Below are 21,015 nucleotides of genomic sequence, written 5' to 3' on the forward strand. Positions count from 1 at the left end.
AAATAATACTTTTATAAAAGTTTAAAAAAATATATACATTTAGCTTCAATAGAAGTAAGCAGGATGAGCAGGATGAGGGTAAATAATATAATACGATTCACAATTGTTCAATTTCTTATAAGAATCGGAAAAAAGATAATTTAAAATGAACATTGAAAAATCAAATACTAAATTAGACTTTTCTACATTCTCCCAAGTCCTAAATACTTAAAAAAATGCGGCAGGCCTTCCTAGTTGACAAAAATATTTCAAATAAGCAAAATACAAAGTTACTAGTTTGTAAAGATTATCCTGATCACATTTGTAGCAAGTTGACTCTAATGTGCAACATTTGATCACATTGTCAAATGAAGGTTAAATTTCATCATAAGCATTGTAAGTTGCATCCCTCCTCCTTTGTCCGGGCTGGGGACCGGCTGTGTTTATATCAAATGAGACACAGGCGGAGTTAATTGCCAAAATCACAGGAGTCCTCCATCATGTCTTTAAGCATTGTCTCTATGAATGAAGAGAAACAAACACCAATCACTTCACTCGATAGACAATTAAAATAAGGAAAAAAGAACTCAAAAGACTAGTCTATTAAGTAGAAGAATCTCATAGACTAATTTAACATTATCACGTCCTTTAAGAGCACATGTCCACGGCAGTTTTCATTCTATCGGCACTGACCTTGACAATAGTTCTTTCCGTTTAGGTAGCTTCACTCGCCTACCGGTATTAGGTGGTATTAGGTGGTGCACCTTAATCCAGCATGTCCTTAGCCCTTTTCAATGTTCAACTCTCAATAGATAGACTCATAATTAGAATTTAAGCACGTGATGAGAGTCCATAAGATGAAAGAACAATGGCGTAAATATCTTATAAAATACTTTTATCTATTCAATATAGAACTTCTACAAAGGACAAGCACATTTTAGAACATTGTAATTGCAAAACATCAAACCATTATCCTTCTTCTGTCGGTCTTGAAACCTCATTATCTCATAGGCAGCCTTGCCCTAGGAAGATTTTTGCAACTACACCGGTCTATATGTCCATATATGCTTTGAGTTTTTGTCTGTCTTAATTTTCAATTGCTCAAGAATTTTCAATAGAAGAAAGGTAGTTTCCATACATGTTGCCTGCCAACCGAAAATTTCAATAATCAAAACCCATGTGATGCACCGTCATGAATGGAAAGGTAAAATAAAACCATACCATAAAGTCTCTGATTCTATTAAAATTCAACTTTATCCATATATCTATATGATCTCTATATTTGACCACTTAATGTCATTTTAATCATCAAATTTTAATATCAAATGAATAATACAATTAAACCAACAGAATCAAAAAGCTTTTTAAAAATTTTACACTCTAAAAAATATATTTGAGAAAATGTTACAAAGTCAAGGACCAATTTAACAATTTACTCTAAAACCAAGATTAGCATGCATGACTTTATTTAAAAGAACTACTTCAATCCCCGCTTAATATTTAGAACTATACTTTTCAGTAGCATAAGTTGTCCAAAAGTACACTTTCTGATCACACAAAATTAGTCATTTTTTCATCATCTTCTTAGCCATAATAATACACAAAGAGAACAATTTAAAGATAAATGTTTTAATAACAAATACATTGTTTTTATATCACATTAAAATATTATTCAATTTCTACTCATATACATCTAACACTAAATAAAATAAAAAAAGATATCACATTTGTAATTTATTTAGAATTTTATTCTGGCACTTCATCTAATCTTAATCTTAATTTTAATCATTATGATAAACACATTAACTCATCATGAACAAATATTTTTCATGTGATATTTACCAAACCTTCCAAATCATTACATATATTCATCAAATTCATATTGCATATTACTCCTTGAGTAATTAAAGGTAACTCATTATTTGATATATTATATTATGAATTCACATTTCTTACATTTCTTTCTTTAAGGTTATTGGTTTGTTGATGCTATGCTTAGTTTTATCAGAGATGCTTGATAGTCCATATAAACCACTGATGCATGTTTAAGGGTGATAGTGAGAATTATTGTTAAATATTGTTGCAACTAATTAAGATTTATTATTCAAGTTCATGTTGGAGGTACTCAAGAGTTTTTGTCATTTCAAAGGTGCCATGTTTCAGTGCTACAAAAACAAATACACAAAGGATTAAAAATGTATGCAACATAACCGATTATTTTAAAAGAACTGGTGTTGATATAGCTGAACACAATTTGATCCGTACTATATACCAGTTTTCCATTCACGACTTGTTTTTCATGCAACCCCTCACAAACGTTGTTAATATCTCAATTAATCCACATCTACATTTTATCCCTTTTGAAAAATCAAAATGCTACAAATTTCTGTAACACACATTCAAACACTTGTATTGGTTAGGATTTATATAAATTTCATCAAATTTATGAGACCTACATAATTTAGTGAAATCATGAGTTTTCGCCAATAGAATGAAATATGTTGGAATGTATATAAAGAGTGTGTTCCTAACATTACTAGGTAAAATTACCATTTTATCAAACAAATATATATATTTTCTTTGTACTTGTAAAGAAAACATGTAAAATAGAGTAATGTTTGTTAATCTCACCGGTTCAAACTCCACACTATTTTCATGGAAACTTTTCGAGGGTAAAATAATTTTAATTTAAAAATGATTTGGTTCATTAGTATAGAACAATTTGATGAGTTCATTGTAGTAATTTAGTGAGCATGTGAATTTCTTAGAATATATTAAAGCATGGTAAGAAACCACCAATCAATAAAACAAGGCTAAAGCCCAAGGCCACTGCTCTCCTTACCCAAATTTTTAACATTTGGTGCATCTGAAATGGTAGTGGGATTGGCCAGGAATTCATTTTTTAATACCTTGAGTTGCTGATCGGTGCTCACTCTATTTATACAAGAGTTGATTGAGGGTACCACTGAAGAACATGTAAAAAAAACTGACCAGGAATGACTATAACAAGGGGCAGAAAGAGAAACATACCGGTAGCATAATCCAATTCAGCAACCTAACAGTTTTTCCTACTTGAGCTACTCCTGCAAACCACAGGAATTGAAGGTGGGAAGCAAAATAAACGAATTGAAAACATGGAACACAAATTAAGTATGCTAAGTCCCTGGCACGCAAAGGTTTGCCACATAAGATATTAAATGTTAAGTACTCACTAACCTCAATATCACTTCTTTTTTAGAGTAATTGTTATTCAGTGGAAGAAAAAAAAATCCATAATTATTTTCACTACATGACTCCTACCAATCATCATTAACATAGCGAAATTGAACTCCCCAATTACAAACCATTTTACCTGAAATCTTGTCAATTTCCCAACATTGATAAATGAGAGATTTGACACCATGCATGAGTACCGTTTTTAAGGTATTGTTTTCCAGACCCGAAAAAGAGTTGCCAATTAATGTTATAGGCAAGTGATTTCACTTGTGGCAAGAAAAAAAAAGGCTTAAATCCATCATACAAATAAAACAAGTTTCGGCACATTAATATTTAACAATTGACTGTTCAAAAAGGTTGATATGGACGTCTAATAATTTTACAATCCACTTGTCAACAGGAATTCCGATATTATTATATTGTTGGCCAGTAGTTACGCCGGTCAAGTAGTTACCATCTATTCAGCTGCGCTAATACAATTCCATCAAAGTTTTGTTATAGAAACAAGGTGTGGGACAACAAAAAAAAGAGAAGGAACTGGGGAGGAAGAAGGGGGATTTGAGATGTGCAATATGGTAATTTTGAGAAGCATGCACTAACGTTCCAAAGTTTTTTACTCGTTAAAAGAATTAGGCATCTTGTACCAAATCATTCCTTCACTAAATTATATAAACGTGGAAAGACAATTATTTACAGCTTCTAAGAGGAGAAACTCAACTGCCACAACCATCTACAAGAAGGCTCAAGTTTGTTTTCTCATCACCAAACAAGTAGGCAACACGGCGACCAATAGCATTCAGTTCAGCCTTTCTCCAAAAATGGTGATCCATAACTACCTGAAACACCATAACACTTAAATCAATACCCAGAACTCATGCACTGGATGGCATGTCTTAGTCTAATTTCTATTATTATTATCATCAAAACATCAAAAAATTCATGGCATAAAAGGATCAAGAGCTATCACAAAACAAGGTATGCTAAATTGTCAAAGAGAAACATGCATTCATTGGTAGTTGGAATCTAGATTAGCTTGCGAAGCATTTGATACAGAGCACACGAGATTTCCACTTAGTGAAGGATAGCTAATGCAAATTGTAAATGTAATAGTGCAGACAGCATACATATATCAAGCAGACGCCAAATGAACAATACATGTCAGTACTTTAACAGAGTAAACCAATCTATGCAACTACTCATACGAGGTCCATATCAAGTAACAAAAAAATTAATATAGCATGCTAATGATTAAAAATAGATATTTAACCCCGTGACCGCCAGATTACTTTAAGCGAGTGGAAACATACTAGGTAAAGGTTTACAAGCACTGTCGCAACACATCCAATTTGATGTCAACAGTCCAGTGAAATATAAAGCAACAGTCCTCAAATATTCAGTGTGCAACGTGTATGTTGGAAGCATTATCCTGCAAGGAGGAAAACAACAATAAGATTACATTCCAATCAAAGAAGAATAACTCTTTCTGACAAATATTCCAGTCAAAATAAAATAATTCTCTGATCAATTGCATCCACCGAGCATTCACAAACAACTAAGATATGCACACTTCCAAAACATTTTTTATTTTTAACACATACTAGATAAAACTGAAGCCGAACATACATGTTTATAGAGTTGAATGCACGCACCTAACAAAACCATAGTCTGAATTAAAAAGAAAACTATAACATGTAGGAAAAGGAGAAGTAGCTATCAACAAAGGGGGAGAATAAATTATAATCTATAGTATCAATATCAACTAATCAGTTACCAAAAAGAGAGGAAATTTTAACATTTCAACCAATAAAAGATAAAGATGTCATATAAGGAAGATTAAATAAACATACATTACCACTGCACAGACTGAGGAAGCACATAATAAAATGAACAACAGTTGGTCAATGCATGCCAAGATTAAGCACAGATTTTAAAGACAAGTGCATACCTAAGGGAAAAAATTGTCCACTCTCCAGTAGTGCATACGGGTATTAGTTTCAATAACAGCTTAATTCAATGATCTGCGACACCTGCATAATGACATAAATGTTGCAATTACAAAGAAAAGAAAAAGCTGACTTTCACATTTTATTTCATCCTAAAAGTTCTGATAAAATGCTGATCCTACTCAAATGTCTATCAAATTGATGCTTTTTTCGGAATGGCTAATGATAGTATATGTTATAGAACCCTCCTTATCACTTCACACTACTTAACTCCCTCATGCCAACCACACCAAAGCCAACCTTATATAGATTTTGTAGGGTTATAACATAACCAAACGGATTTGGATTCTCTATCTCAATAGGAAGAGAGAGAAGGAAAATTGATTAAAAGTGGAAAGGAGCTGGAGAGAGGTTGGAAGGAGAAGGCCCAAACCATTTCCCGTTAGGTAGGGTCCAATACATTTAACACATCCGTACTTCATTACAAAAATCAGAAAACACATTTCTATTGGATCTTAATGATATTTCCTCAGACTTATTTGAAGTTTTTCTCCATGAAATTTAATCAGCCCAACTTTCACTTGATCAATTAGACCCATTCTTAATGATTGTCGATTGGTCTTTTCTTCACATGACCAAACCCTTGTCTTTTTTGAATTTTAGTTATCTACTCATCAAAAGGAGCTATTAAAACTACCGTCAAATTACATTGGTTTGTGATCTCATCACTTCTAATATATCCACTCATCCACTGCAGCACTCAACTCCTGTACTAGTTTTTAAGGAATATCGTAGTGTTGTAAATAATTTATTGGTACTGTAGTTATTTTTACTATTGTTTTCGTAGTAATTTATATTCGGACCTTTAGTCCATTATTAGATTAGAATAGTCTATATATAGAGATTAGTGCTCGTGCATTTTCATAATCGAAACATATTATTAAGTTTTCATATATTGCCTTATAGGTTTGTGATCTCATCACTTCTACCTAGGGGTGGCAAAACGGGCTCGGCCCGCGGGGAATGCCCGTTTTGCCCGCACTTTTGTGCGGGGCGGGCCAAGGATTTAGGCCCTCACCCTCAAATGTGTCCGCCCCGCCCCGCCCCGTTTTTTTCGCGGGCTTTTGCGGGCACGTGTATTTACATATATTTTTGCATTTTTAGGCTTAAAGAGTGCAGTGCCCGCGGGCTTTCCCCGCCCCGCCCTCACTTTTTTGCGGGGTGGGTCTAAGTTTTAGGCCCACATCCTCAACTATGACCGCCCCGTTTTTTCGTGGGCTTTTGCGGGGCGGGCCTAAACGGGACGGGCATGCCCGTTTGCCACCCCTTTCTACCCGTCCCCTCCACTCGTTTTCAATGAATGGCGTATTTCCCTATTCATTAGTGATACACTTGTATCTTGTCTGTGGATCATATAGATCAAATCAATGCAATTCAGATATCTGGGAATAGTACCAATAAAATTGTAGGACATATTATGCAAAGAAATTGAAGAGTATAATAATCTTACTTTTTGGAACCACAATTGCAGGGAATCTTTTTCTCCTCCAAGGGAAACTTATAATTGTATGTAATTTCTTCACCGGCATTTATATGCCGCTTTGCATATATGAAAATCTTCTTTTGACCCTCAAAAGATATAACCTTTGTGTAACAGTTGGGCTGCCAAAAGTTCAGTTTAAATTAGGAAGAATGTGAAATCAAGAGTTGAAGTAACACAAGCATGCAGCCAAACACACACATGCATTTCAACATATAATATTACTGCACAAGTACCTCACAAGAATGGTTGATAAATCTTGCAATCCCTCCTTTCATTGTAGCATCAACCTACAAACAGACAGGAAAAGGAAATCTATCACTTCAAAAGTTATCATTGGATATACCAACATTATAGTATTAATTAAGGGGTGTGAAAAACTAAATTTAACTCAATACTCCTTTAGATAAGCTTTTGTAGATTAGGTATTATTCAAGCTTATCTAGTGAAAAATCAACCATATACACACGTGACATGTGTGTCTGAAAGGATTGTCGTATAAAATGTGTCTAGAAGAACCAAATAATAATGTTTTCGTGAGTAAATAACCTGTGATCAGATTAAGAAAGCCACAACTAACAATTAAGCTAATCATCCCATGAGCCCATTTATAATAGCGGTGGATTTACCAAATTATTGTATTCAAACCAGAGTTGGACAACGAGTGAATCATCTTCTTGGTTAAGTAACATCTAAGATTATAGTTACAAGCGTTCATATCTACCTTCTAAAGTCTATCCATAGACACCTGGACATGTCTGTGAATTCTCATCAACTCAACAAAATTGTAAGACTCTAACCCGATCCATTAGGTTTAATTCTTACAAGCTTTGGTCCTTTAGTTTCTATATGTTCCAATTGCAGAAAAGTATAGGCAACAATACCATTCAATACCAACATAGGGTAAATAAGGATAATAGGATATCAGATACATCTGACAACTGATCCCAAACTTGTATTAGGAAAGCAACATAAATGAATCTTCCAACATTAAAATTTTTTAAAATACTACAATGCATACTAACCACGTGTCCATCATCAATTCTGAAAAGGTAACTGCTTCCAATTCCCATTTTCTCATATTGAAGCTCACGAATATCAGATATCTGCGACGATAAAATTACATCAGTCAATTTATCAAATAAAAATAAATTCATTTATAAAAAAAAAAAGAGCAATTGCATTGAAAAGACAATGTTGACTATGTCTAGCCCACTCGCCAAACCAAGAATTGGACTGCAAATTGGAAGAGCCAGTATGCTTAATGATCAAATGTTGATATGTAGAGCAACAAAATTAAGTACAGAAATAATTTATTTTTTATATCCTTTTCTATGCATATTGATTAACTTATATTCCAGGTTCCTTAGTTTCTGTGCACCTTAATTAGTATACTTTGAACAAGTTACAGATTTTATCAACAATAAACTATTCATTCTTCGATAAAGCAATCATTAATTAAAAATATTCAACGGAAAATATTTCACCGAGAATATAGGAGCTCCTTTGCAATGAACTACGCAAAAAGTGACACATCTTCCTAGACATGAATATTTACAGACAAAAATTGTAAAGGTTACAAAAAAAACTGTTTAATTTGATTGATTTTATGCATATTGCTGTATATGAGTATTTAAGTCAAAAGTTACTTTGCGAAATAGACCAACATGATATGCCTTGAAATATGCATCTTTAGAACAATATTAATTTGTTTATACCCGAGGACGAATTAATTCTCCAATATATTCAATCACAAAGTCCTCTGCTTCTATTGGCTCTAAGGCAACAAGACCCCAATCGTGTATCTTGCTCCTTTGAAAACATAATCGCTTTTTTCGTGCCTGAAAGAAGCAAAATATAATAGTTGAAATCTGATTTATCACAATGCTATAGGTAAGTGTGACCAAAAAACACACTCATTTTTCAATCACCTTCAATTGAGGCACTTTCAGAAGATCTGCACCCTCAGCTGCAGCAAGAAGGTTACGCAATTTCACTCTATTGGTTCTTGCAGAAAGACCCTTACCATTTGACACCTGGGATGAAATGTTTTCAGAATTTCTGCACTTGTTTTGAAAACGTGGAAGACCCCTGACGCGTGCTCTACATGCAGGACTAGCACTTAGTGACCATTTATGCCATTCCCACCCATTAATAGAAGTCCTAGAACATCCATTAGATTTAGGACATAAATCCAATGACTTGGATATGGCAGATTCCTTCAGTGCCTCAGTTACTTGTTTGCTAGCTCTCAGATTAGACCCCCTATTTGAAATTTTCAAAACCTTAGCAGGATGTGGGGATGTAACACCGTCTGTTTGATGCTTCCTTTTTGGTTTTGACACTTTATTTGTCACTGCAAATGGCAATAACAAGCCAAAAACAAAATAAATCCATCCTGAAAACTAATAAAGATATTTTACATCAATCAGGTAAATTTCAACAAGGAACGAGAAGTGAGAACTAATAGACATATTACAAATAAACATACCACTTAGTTTATCTCTAGAGATATGACCAGTTGTCTTCCTGTGAATGGTGACATCAGAGTTATTTCTTTTAGCTACTTTCATACCAACAATATTATCAGTTGATGCCGATAGCCTCTTTTCATTAAACTTCATAATATCTGTAACACCATCTGAATAATGGAAAATGATAGATGTTATTCCTAAAAAAAATTATAAGCATAGAACTAATGACAAATTAACAAGGAAACTTATATACTTTGAACTGTATGTGCAAGCTTTACTACTTTCTGGCTAGTTATATTCTTCAAGGATAATTGATCACTGGGTAAGCTATTATCAACATTGAAAGAAGACCAGCTCTTAGAAGATGCTGATGGCTTCTTTTCATTGAACTTCATAATATCCATAACACCATCTGAATAATGGGAAATGACAGAGGTTATTTCTAAAAAAAATATAATCATAAAACTAATGACAACTTAACAAGGAAATTATATACTTTGAACTGTATGCGCAAACTTCAATGCTGTCTGGCTAGTTTTATTCTTCAAGGATAATTGATCACTGGGTGAGCTATTATCAACATTGAAAGAAGACCTGCTCTTAGAAGATGCTGATGGCCTCTTTTCATTAAACTTCATAATATCCATAACACCATCTGAATAATGGGAAATGACAATGTTATTTCTAAAAAAATTATAATCGTAAAACTAATGACAACTTAACAAGGAAATTATATACTTTGAACTGTATGCGCAAACTTCAATGCTGTCTGGCTAGTTTTATTCTTCAAGGATAATTGATCAGTGGGTGAGCTATTATCAAAATTGAAAGACCTGCTCTTAGAAGATGCTGATGGCCTCTTTTCATTAAACTTCATAATATCCATAACACCATCTGAATAATGGGAAATGACAGAGGTTATTTCTAAAAAATTATAATCATAAAACTAATGACAACTTAACAAGGAAATTATATACTTTGAACTGTATGCGCAAACTTCAATGCTTTCTGGCTAGTTTTATTCTTCAAGGATAATTGATCATTGGGTGAGCTATTATCGACATTGAAAGAAGACCCGCTCTTAGAAAATGCATCCTTCTTCCCTTTAATCATCTTAGTCTTTCCACCTTTAATAGCAGTTATTTTAACTTCTGAACTCTCATTCACATCTCCAGAAACATGTTTCCATAAGTTCGCCAGAGGCTTCTTCCCTGGCCCTAAATCATCTTCTACAACAGGCTGAAAGGAGCAAAACTCTTTCCGTGGTAGCTTCTTACGTTGATATGTATGCTTTCCATCCAACAGACGAACTCCAGAACTTTTTGAGCCTTCCTTCCTTTTTCCCAGTCCAGAAGTAGCATTATTCAAATGTTCCTTATTTGCACCAAATGACTTCCTCTTCTTACGAATTATAAAATTAAGATAAACAAATCAAGATACAGGAATGAGATGAAATAAAATCAAATAACAAAGACAGACAGACACTCAGAGAAACCAAAAGTAAATTCTCGTAATATTAAACAAGTTCTTACCTCATGACCACGAGACTGAAAATTCTTCTTTATGGTACATGATGACATAAGAACCTGTTTAAATGTAGAATCAAGAATTGACAACTTCCACTTCTCTAAGACTTCATCATGCAGCTTCTGTCTGCACAGTGCAACTGCAACATACTCTGTAATCTTGGGATTACATTCAACTATTCTTGAAGGTCGAAATTTTGAGTTGTAGGGAGGGAATATTATTTGAGAGTTCTTTTCAAATCCAGGTGGCATGTCACCAAACTCCTCTTCATCAACCACATCATTTAAATGTCCACACAATTCTTGAAATGCTTTTGAGAAAACATTAGACATTCGGTTTCCAGGTGAAGACGTGCAAATTGAGTCTATATTTTTCACAGGATCGACAGACTTGTCATTAAGAATTTCTTTAACTGATGTTTTACTTGTAAGCATCTCTGAGATATGGCAGTTACTATCATCAACCTGCAGCAACTATTAAAGGAAACTTCAACAAATAGTGTCTACTGTCTAAGTAGATAAAAAAATATGAATACTTGTATTCAAGTTACCTCACTGAATTTATCTTTTTCTAGGAAAGGAATTACTAGGTTTACTTCCTTTTCAACAACACTTAGAACGTAATCAGCAAGAGACACCTTTGCAGAGAAGTGAAGATCGTTCTCCACGCGTTCAAGAATGCATGTCAAAACTTTAGAATTATCATAACTGCATGAAACTCTTTGACCTTCGGCCATGTTTCGGCTTTTGAGGTTATTAGCAGATATAAACAACTCAGGATGACAGCCTCTTTCTGTCGCCATCACGCCAGACTGGATATCAGCATCAACATTGCATATAGAGGAACCTGGCCTGAGAACCAACTGTACAACAACTGTTTGATTATTATAAGTACAATTAAAGCAAAAACCTCAAGTAAGCAAGCCACTCAGAACTCACAGCTTCTGATTTAATCTTTTTAACATAATCTTTAGATTCATTAACAGTTGATAGAGGCTTAGGATGAGACCAATATTTCCTCTTCCTCCAGGAAAATAAGTACTCTGTTACCGTGTCAAAAAACACTGCATTCCACATGACTTGCAAGCAATAATCAAAAAGTGCTTTACGAACAACAGAATATGACCACCAAAAATTTTCAATGCTTCCAACTGCCTTAACACTCATTGAAGATGGTCTGGAAATTTCATGACAAGCCTGGTCGTCCAAAAAATGGGAAGATGCAGGCTCACTAGGAGGAATGGAAGTACCATTGTTCATCTACACATAAAACACGAACTGTTAAAGGAAATATCCGATGATATGGCACAATGAACAAAATTCCAAGTATTCAAAAACTGCAAAGCAAAGCATTTAAACGTTACCATTTTACTGTCCAACGTGCAAGTTTCAGAAGTTCGATTGGAAGACTTGAGCTTTTGGTTCTTGCATTTCTTTTCAGTAACAAATTCTGAAATGATATCGCCAATAATCCCATCTAGCACAACTCTTCGGGCAGCTTTCATTACACCCATGTGCAATTGGGAAGAAATGTCTTCGGATATTTCACAATTTAAGTTCATCACATCACCGACCCCATTGCTTTTGGAATCTGATCCACAAATGGTTCCAGATATATCTCCTTTCAATGCATTTACAGCGGCCAACAACACAAAGCTTCCATACTTATTGTCAAAATGGGAGATCTGTAAACAAATATAAATAAATCAAAATAATAACTATTATTGGAATAAAAGTACTTTCTTTATAGAACCCAGAGGCAAACATGAGTAATAACATCATGTTTCAACAAATAGGTCTTTATAGAACACCAGAGTCAAAAATAATGTCCAGAAAAATAAAAGACACGAAGCTATAAGAATAAAAGGATATGATCAAGAGATTATATTCAAGGATATCCATGAAAACCACCCCAACACTTGTGGACACCTCCAAAACCCATGCAATAAAGGAAAATTTAATCCTAGCTTCATAAATAAACTTATGGAAAAAAATGAGGTGCAATGTATACTTTGGGTAAAGGAAACTTATAATAATCATAAACTTATCAACTAATCATTTCCTTTCATGCCCCAGATCGGCAGCTTATATATTATTTCACTGAAATCTTATCTTACCACTGTTGAATCTTCAAGATATCCATGGTGGTGCCAGGAAATCAATTCTGAAATGGAATGCGGCCCTTGTTTCATACCCTTATTATCCTCATAAAGCCAACAACATTCTCCTCCCGACTAAAACAAGAAACAAGACACAATCATCAAAATAAGCAACACATATGTCAAACTAACTCGTATTTAACAAAGCAGAGAACAGATATTGCACTACCATCTGACAAGAAATAATCCTCCTGAATGCCTCTGAGTTTAAATTCAAGTGATTGGATTCCTTAGTGCAGTCATTGACATTTGACTGTGAAACAGACTTTGAATTTGTGTTAACAGCCATAAGAGCAGCAGGCTCAAAAGATCTATCTTGCCCATATATTGTCATATCCCGAGAAGAGGAGCCATTAGTAGACATCGTTGTGTCTGAGAAATTCATACCCATGTATGCAAACCCGGTGCAAACATGGTCAGGATACTGTTGGAAATAATTCAATGGTACAGGATTCGTTATTGTGCCATTGATTACAGGATACACAGGAAGCTCAAATGGCAAGAAACCTGAAGTTAGCCCCTCATATAATTGCTCCTTAATATATGGACCACACATTTGTCCATGTTCATTCACATACATCCATCCACTCACAAAAACATGCTGTTGCACAAAGCCACGTAAACTCTGGTTCGAGTCTGAAATATTAACTGCGCTAGTAGAACACATGGGGACATTACTATTAACATTTGACGGGCAGCTCATCTCCATTCCAGAAATTGGATCAACTTGATCATCAATAAAGCCACGGGAGAGAATATATATCACCAGTAATCCTGCACCAAAAAGCATTTAAGCAAGTAAGAGATTTTAATATGGAAAAGGGACGGGGAGTATGGTATGTAGATTTATTAACAATTGATTTAAATCCAACCCAAAAAAATAAAAAAATAAAAACTCCAAAAACTCCTAATTGAAGAATAAACATTATAACAAAACATAAAGAACAATGGATTTAGGGTTTCACATAAAAAAATGCATAAAATTGGAAGGAAAAATAATAGAAATTTTAAAATTAGTTCAAATTTGACGAAAGTGATACACAATTAATTAAAGAGTGGTGTTATTGCATTGATGATAACGTTACAAAATAGTTTTGTTTTTTGCTTCCGTTTTATGGCACTGTTTTGGAATATCTCGGTAATGGTAATCATCATCATCATCATCATGATGTATACAATAACTAACAGTTAGATATTATTAACTACGACGAAAAAATCTATATATAAATGGAGATGAATGGAATAGAGGGAGAAACCTTTGGATCTCGATGATGATGCTATGGTTTGATTTGAAAGCGATAGGGTTTCGGTGGATCTGGTTCCATCGGTGTTATACTTGCGCGTTTTGTTTGGTCAAACGCAATTTTCCTCTATTGAAAGTTGTTTGGGAGAAAATTGATTCTTCTTCCAAAACTGGATTCTACTCAAGAACAATTTAGAGCTTTTGCGGTGGTTGAGAATCGATTTTGTAATTTAATAGGGTGTGATGAGTATTTCTTCGTACACTATCCTTAGCTCCTAAATAACTCCTCTTTCTATAATTTATTGTTTCGTTGCTTTTAGCGTTGCGAAATTGTCTTCAGGGTTTGGCTTGTGTATGACGGCTACCGTTTTTATTGGTTTTTCTTTGGCCCATTTAACTTTTTTATTATTATTATTATCAGTAAAAAATCCATGGTCCATCAATTTTAATTGATATATAATTTATTTAAATGCACTTATAAATATGAAAATTAATTGTACAATACACAATACCATCTTTTATGAAAGTAATACACAATGATCACATCAAATGAATTTTCTATAAAATATTTTCAAATTTAAAGTAGGTAAAGTTAACAAATCATGTGAATTAGTTAATGAAAATGAGTTTTATCAATCAACTAATTTTGAACAATGTTTACTAAATAAAGCTCAAATAACTTATCAACTTATAGTTATGTTATAATACCTAATCCACTTTAAATAGTTCAAGTTATAGTTAATTGTTTAACTGTTGTTTGAAATTGTGAATACAAAATCATTGAACCAAATACATTAAGTATAGTCCATGTGTGAATTGTAGCTTAGTTAAGTAATGAATGTTTTCACTTTATTTTCAATATTAGAAAATATAAGTTAGATTAGTCTTGACAACATTACATAGCTTGAAAATGCTATTTAGAACAATTTTTTGTTTGACAAATATATAAAATATATCAGTTTCACGTATATTTTCAACTATTTATAAAACTGTAAAGTTGTAACCAATATGACAATCATTTTAATATATTGAAAATAAGGTTGATCATAGTTACAATATTAAACATAATATATAGTCAAATAATCCTTTTACAAAATTATCAGTGAAAGACAAATTGGAGTTTGTTGAAGTCTTCAAAGTACGATCAACAATTTTAAAATAATGTTTGTGCATCATAGATGTTTCATCCCATATGATTAGCTTTACACGACGTATTAAACCAACTAAAAAGTCTTTTGGAATTATTTCACACATCGAATATTCATCAATATTTAATGGGATTTCGAATCTCGAATGTGCGGTTCTTCCACCAAGAATTAACAATACAATTATCTTGCTTGATACTACTGTTAGGACAATCTCACCTTTCGACCTTAATGTTGTAGACATTGCTCTCCAAATGTAAGTCTTGTCAGTTCCTCCATAACCAAATAGATCAGGCAAACATTACGAGGAAAAAAAATACAAGCAACTTGTATTTGCAAATATAATTTGTTTATTGGAGAAGATACAAACATCACTTACACTATGGTTGTCAAACTCCATATGATATGTTTGCATTCTTGCAAGCAAATTCGTTATCTGAGTGTTGTGCTCATCGTCAATAGTATTTGCAACTTTCATATCGAGAAACTTTCCATTAACTTTTTGTTGGAGAAACTTTCCATTGTTTTTTAAAAGGGTTGCTTGAAGCCATTAAATTTCTTCAAATAATTTATGTTTGTTTGGTAAAAAATGAAGATAATGGAGAAGCAGTTGTAAATGTGTGACAAAATATTGATTTATATAGAGATAACATTGGGAATCATATATTGCTAGCATTTATCTCAATCAAAATCTCATTATATATATATATATATATATATATATATATATATATATATATATATATATATATATATATATATATATATATATATATATATATATATATATATATATATATATATATATATATATATATATATATATATATATATATATATATATATATATATATATATATATATATATATATATATATATATATATATATATAACGTGAATTATGTGTTGTTTTGCGCAACAATCTCTAGCCTTCCTATATGAGGTTTACTTGCAGGACCGGCTATGGAGTCCCGGACTTCGTGTTTCGGGTGTATGGCTATTTGGTAAACAATGTTTCTGACGGGTTGAAAGGGTGTAAACGAGACTCTTGACGAGTCATGGAAGTAATAAAGGTAAAATGAAAAGTAGAAACGATAAAGTACTGAAACAAAGAGGATAAACGATAAAGCGAGACAAGACAAAAGATGAATTTTACGAATATTAAATGACTTGTAATTATAAAGTGGAGGCAAAATACATTGTTTGTGAGGAGAGTAACTTTTTTCTCGTAAACGCTTTGGTACTTCAAGCTTTACCCCTACTGTCAATATTCAAATTGTCACCTCTAGAATTCTCACCTAACATTGGCTTAAATACTAGTTAGAAAATAATCGTCGGGAGGTTATAAAGCCTTCATGTGGTGCCACGTGTCGATCCACTTCCCACATCTTGCCGCATAACTACCCACGACCTCTTTACGTGCCCACGTTCCCATTCTCCGCTTAAAACCTTTCGACTTCGACCGAAGTTTGCATGTGTCGATCGGCGAACTCGTCCACCCTTCTGTCGAGCAGCTTCCGACGAAACCCCTGGTCGAAATTGGCTTTTCCCTTAGCCAAAATGTGCCAGCTAACAAATTACCCCCTGAAAAGGCTGACCTTTTGACGTTTCATATTTTGGTTAGATGTATTGTCAGTACTCATGACTTAATACATAATGATGACTTTTTTCCGACCGCGCGATTTCCAAGACACTCAACCATCAGCAGCAACATCCCTAGGTTGTGGGATCTCAACCGAAGCCGACTAACTCTTCTGATTACTCCCTAGCTAGCCACTTGTCAATCACTTACTGCTCGACTATTCACCTCACTTGGCTTATAAATAGAATTTTCCCCTTCTTTACACATTCTTCTGCTTCCATACTTGTGTATCCTCTTTCTTAAAACCTTAAGCATACTTCTACATTGCGCTTTCTCACACAACATTTTCGAAAACCCTCAAACCTTTACTTCATTTCTCCAATGGCTTCTTCATCTCTCGCGAAAGAAAATGTCTCTTATGGTACTGACCACAACCCCATCGCCTTCAAGCTTACTGCTAAAGAAGGGATGAAAAGTACTCATCAACCTTCATCGCCTGATGAAGCCATTCTCAAGAACTGGAAAAACCAGTTGGTGATCCCATTCGTGGTGAACAAAAAGCTACTGCCTTTCCACTGTCCCTTTGTTGATACCAAATTTTCCCCAACAAAGGTCGCACTCTTTTTTCCTGGGTATAAACCCGATATGCCTCCTGCTTTCGACATATTTGTCGCACTTGATGTCAGGTTCATGGAGGTAAAAGCTATGTTTCTTCGCTCCATGCCCACTTCTGGCAACAAGGAGTACTTGGCGTGGCTTAACAAAGTTTAGCGTAAACGTCAAGACCAGTGGAGGAGTGTTGGAATTTTCGACCTCATTCAGGTATCGAGGTACGCCCGTCGTGTTAACCCTTGCATGTTGTTGGTGTCCCTTTACTTCTGAGAAGGTTCGACTAACACCTTCCAGCTACCATATGGAATGCTGACACCTACTCTCTTCGATGTGGCGAGAATTACCAGCCTTTCACCCTTGGGGGAGACTTTCGACCCAACTCTTTCGATAGAGAATACCTTCACGTTTGGTCGGGTCAGCCTCCTGAATTATATTGAAGACCATCACAACAAAGATTATGTCGGAGTGTCTGACGAAGAGCACATAGCTTTCCTCACTCTATGGCTCTTTTATTATGTCTTTTGTCCCGGGTCCCTGCATATAGCCAAGAGTTATATTGCCCTAACGATCCAGATACATGAGGGTCTACAAATATCCTTGGGCAAACTTCTGCTGGCTTCTTTGTACCAGGCTCTGGGGCTGGCAACCTTAAAGCTAAAACTCCTCACCAACATCCCCAAATCCCTGAACTTGTCGGGTCCTTTGTGGCTCCTACAACATTGGCTAAACGCTACCTTCGAGTATCAACTGGGATACACCATGTCGGAGTGTCTTATGCGACTGAACAAAGACCGACCAATCGAAGGGGCTAAATTGGCTCTGACAACCTGTCAGGAAACTCCAAACACCAAGATCTTCATGAAATATCTAAACATGTTCATTGAAGCGGACAAGTTCGTTCCTGGTATGACGCCATTTGCTGACAGGAATTTTGACCCTAAATGGTTCAAGGATCCCTTCCCTAACAACTCTCCCCAAACTGCAGCACAGTCGAATGTCATATGAAGGGTTTTTCTTACTCCAACTTTGCTGTCCTATAGGATTGAACCAGGGCCGAAGGGATTCGACTTCATGAGCCACCCACTGAACCTTGTCGCCCGTCAAGTTGGCATGAGCCAGATGATCCCAAAGTCTCTAGTATCTCATGATACTGACATCATTTGGTCTGTTCGATTGCTAACTGCTGATGATCACAGGGTTTGTCTTCGTTTCTGTCGATCCAACAACCATTATGAACTTCCAATTTTTCGATTCCAACAATCTTTCCTGACAACCACTGAGTTTGATGACTGGTGGAACTCCTACTACAATCGCACCTTTTTCAGCGACCAGTTCCTCCAGAACATGGTCGATGCGCTCTACACCCTCGTCGGTGACATATAACCTCCGCCTCCGTCCGTTATTGCTCCCAACCTAAAAATCCAAAAGCCTTCTGTCGACGAAGCCCCTAAAAAGGTACGTGTACACCGACTTAATTTTATTTACTTGATGTTCCGCCAATCTGATGGTTTTTTGCTATTAGGGTCGAAAGAGGGTCGCTGAACTGAAACCTTTGAAAAAGCAACGGGTGCCTTCGACCCTGCCTCCACAGGTATGACCCACTCTTCTTGTAAACCAGTTTTATGCTAAGACTTGTTACCAACTCTTTATATCTCTCCATATCCAGGTGTCTAAATAAGCGCATGTGGCGGACGACGAAGACTCAAACGGGAATGCACACTCCCATATTTTCTCTCCATCGAAAGCCCCGCCCAAGACTCCACCCACCCCTACGCGGTAAAATAAGGCTCTGACCCAGAAAAGTATGACCAAGGTGGCTCTTAGGGCTTCCTCGATAATCCAAAAAGACGTCGAAGAGATTTTCACCCCCCCCCCCCGGGATTCAGAAAGGACTCCTACTGCTTCGCCTCCTATCGATCTCCAGGTATTTGACCACACTTCTCTCATCATACATGGGTTTCTTTTTGCTTTGTGATCTAACACTTGTATCTTTCAGGGCCCGGTGGGCTCCCCGATTGAGGTCGAAGCCGAAGTCATGGATTCGACCGAACATCCCCCCATTGATGCTGCCTTAAGCCCCCAACAACAAGTTGAGTTTCAAAACGATTCCCCTACGACCTCTCAACCTCCTGCCTCTTTGCCACCTCCTGATGCGAATGTGGGTGATGAAAATGCAACAGCTAGCCTTTCGACTCCGGATGACATAAGGCTAATCAAACACCGAAATCCTGTAGAGGCCTTAAGAAAACTGCAACAAATTCATCGATTGTCGACTGACGCACCACCTCTATCAACTACTGTCGGTGATTCCTCAGAGCTTCATGTTGAGGTTGTCTTCATCCTTCAGCAGCTGAAGGTGTCACTCTGTGATGATGGATTTCTAGATGCTCTTAGAAAAAATGGGGAGATCGCTTGTGATATCTTTAAGTTTCTCGACTCTCTGGCCCTTCGCAACCTTCCAGCCTCAATGGTGAAGTATTTTGTCGAGTTTGAGGTTCTCTTCACTCAATTCACCAAGGATTTGAGCCTCCGAAAAAATGTTGACTTCCAAATAAACATGAAACTCAACAAGGCAAAGATCGAATGGGATTCTAGTGAGGCTTGTGAACGGTAGCTTTATAAGTTCGAACACAAGAAGGAAGAGCGTCTCCGTCAACAGGAAGTATTCGATCAGCAAATCTCTGATTACCAAGCTCAAATCGCGGAGCTTCACAAAAAGATTGTTGAAGTGGAAGCGCATAATGCTTCTCTGGAGACCGTTAAGGGGATCCCTGAGCAGAGGCAATCGACAATGAGGTCATGAGGAGAATATCTCATGGGGAGAGAGCCCTCAAAATTGAGGCTGACATCAAGTATCTACGTGGGAAGAAAATCTCTCTGGCTAATAGGATTAAGCATGAGATGACTGTAACACCCCTTTTCTACCCCAAAATATTTAAAATATAATCAAAGTAAATAAGCACGCATATAAATGAAAGGGCGTCACATCGACGTTTTCAAAAACTAAAAGCTTTCAAAAACCAACATCATTCATCATCAATATACAATACACCTGGTCATTTAAAATAACACATTTCGCTTATCATGAATATTCAAGAATATGCGTTCGCAACGAAAAATAATGAATACTCATGTATTTCATAAAATGATTCATGTCCCATACCATGGTCATCTCTCAATAATCTCCTCGAGATAACTAAAACCATATCTAGGATATTTGGCACTATGGCCTCTCAAACCGCAATTTTCAAATAAACATGTTCGCAAGTAATAACATAATACGTATTCAAATCACATATGAGTTCAATACTACCAATCTACCCCGTGTTATATGACCAGAGCATTAGCTCACTACTTAGTCTCTAAAACAAGGCACCGGAACTCTCCAGCTAATCTCGAGTGAGTTACCGTACACTTACTTCCGCAATACTACTCTGGAGTATCTGCATGATGCCATGTAAAGCAACATTCAAACAGAAGGGTGAGAATTCAAATCATTATGAAGAAGTATAATAAAGCACAATGATTAAATCAACAATGAACGGAATTCATCACACCTTGTATAACCATGTCAATAATATTAACCAACATTTAT

General features: G+C 35.5%; 1 protein-coding gene across 14 annotated transcripts; it reads right to left on the reverse strand.

Annotated features, from left to right (window-relative positions):
- Positions 1–73: 73 nt before the first annotated feature.
- On the reverse strand, positions 74–14,424 carry LOC127137952 (histone-lysine N-methyltransferase ATXR7). 14 transcript variants are annotated; one of them, XM_051064368.1, is made up of 23 exons: positions 14,094–14,422; positions 13,007–13,611; positions 12,796–12,912; positions 12,043–12,363; positions 11,618–11,938; positions 11,230–11,541; positions 10,685–11,152; positions 10,130–10,553; positions 9,891–10,046; positions 9,649–9,807; positions 9,406–9,564; positions 9,170–9,319; positions 8,610–9,034; positions 8,397–8,519; positions 7,704–7,784; positions 6,915–6,968; positions 6,649–6,800; positions 5,141–5,222; positions 4,503–4,621; positions 3,914–4,031; positions 3,010–3,062; positions 673–1,124; positions 74–498 (listed from the first exon to the last, which is right to left on the reverse strand). In XM_051064368.1, the coding sequence occupies exons 2-18, from the start codon at positions 13,544–13,546 to the stop codon at positions 5,201–5,203; spliced, it is 3,984 nt and encodes a 1,327-aa protein (XP_050920325.1). In that variant the 5' UTR covers positions 13,547–13,611; positions 14,094–14,422; the 3' UTR covers positions 74–498; positions 673–1,124; positions 3,010–3,062; positions 3,914–4,031; positions 4,503–4,621; positions 5,141–5,200. The 14 variants fall into 14 exon arrangements, with proteins under 14 accessions (XP_050920325.1, XP_050920339.1, XP_050920334.1 ...); XM_051064382.1 differs by having other exon boundaries at positions 74–1,124; positions 10,685–11,143; XM_051064377.1 differs by having other exon boundaries at positions 74–1,124; positions 10,130–10,550.
- Between the last annotated feature and the right edge of the window lie 6,591 nt (positions 14,425–21,015).

Source organism: Lathyrus oleraceus, chromosome 1, assembly GCF_024323335.1.
Source record: "Lathyrus oleraceus cultivar Zhongwan6 chromosome 1, CAAS_Psat_ZW6_1.0, whole genome shotgun sequence".
Taxonomy (NCBI): domain Eukaryota; kingdom Viridiplantae; phylum Streptophyta; class Magnoliopsida; order Fabales; family Fabaceae; genus Lathyrus; species Lathyrus oleraceus.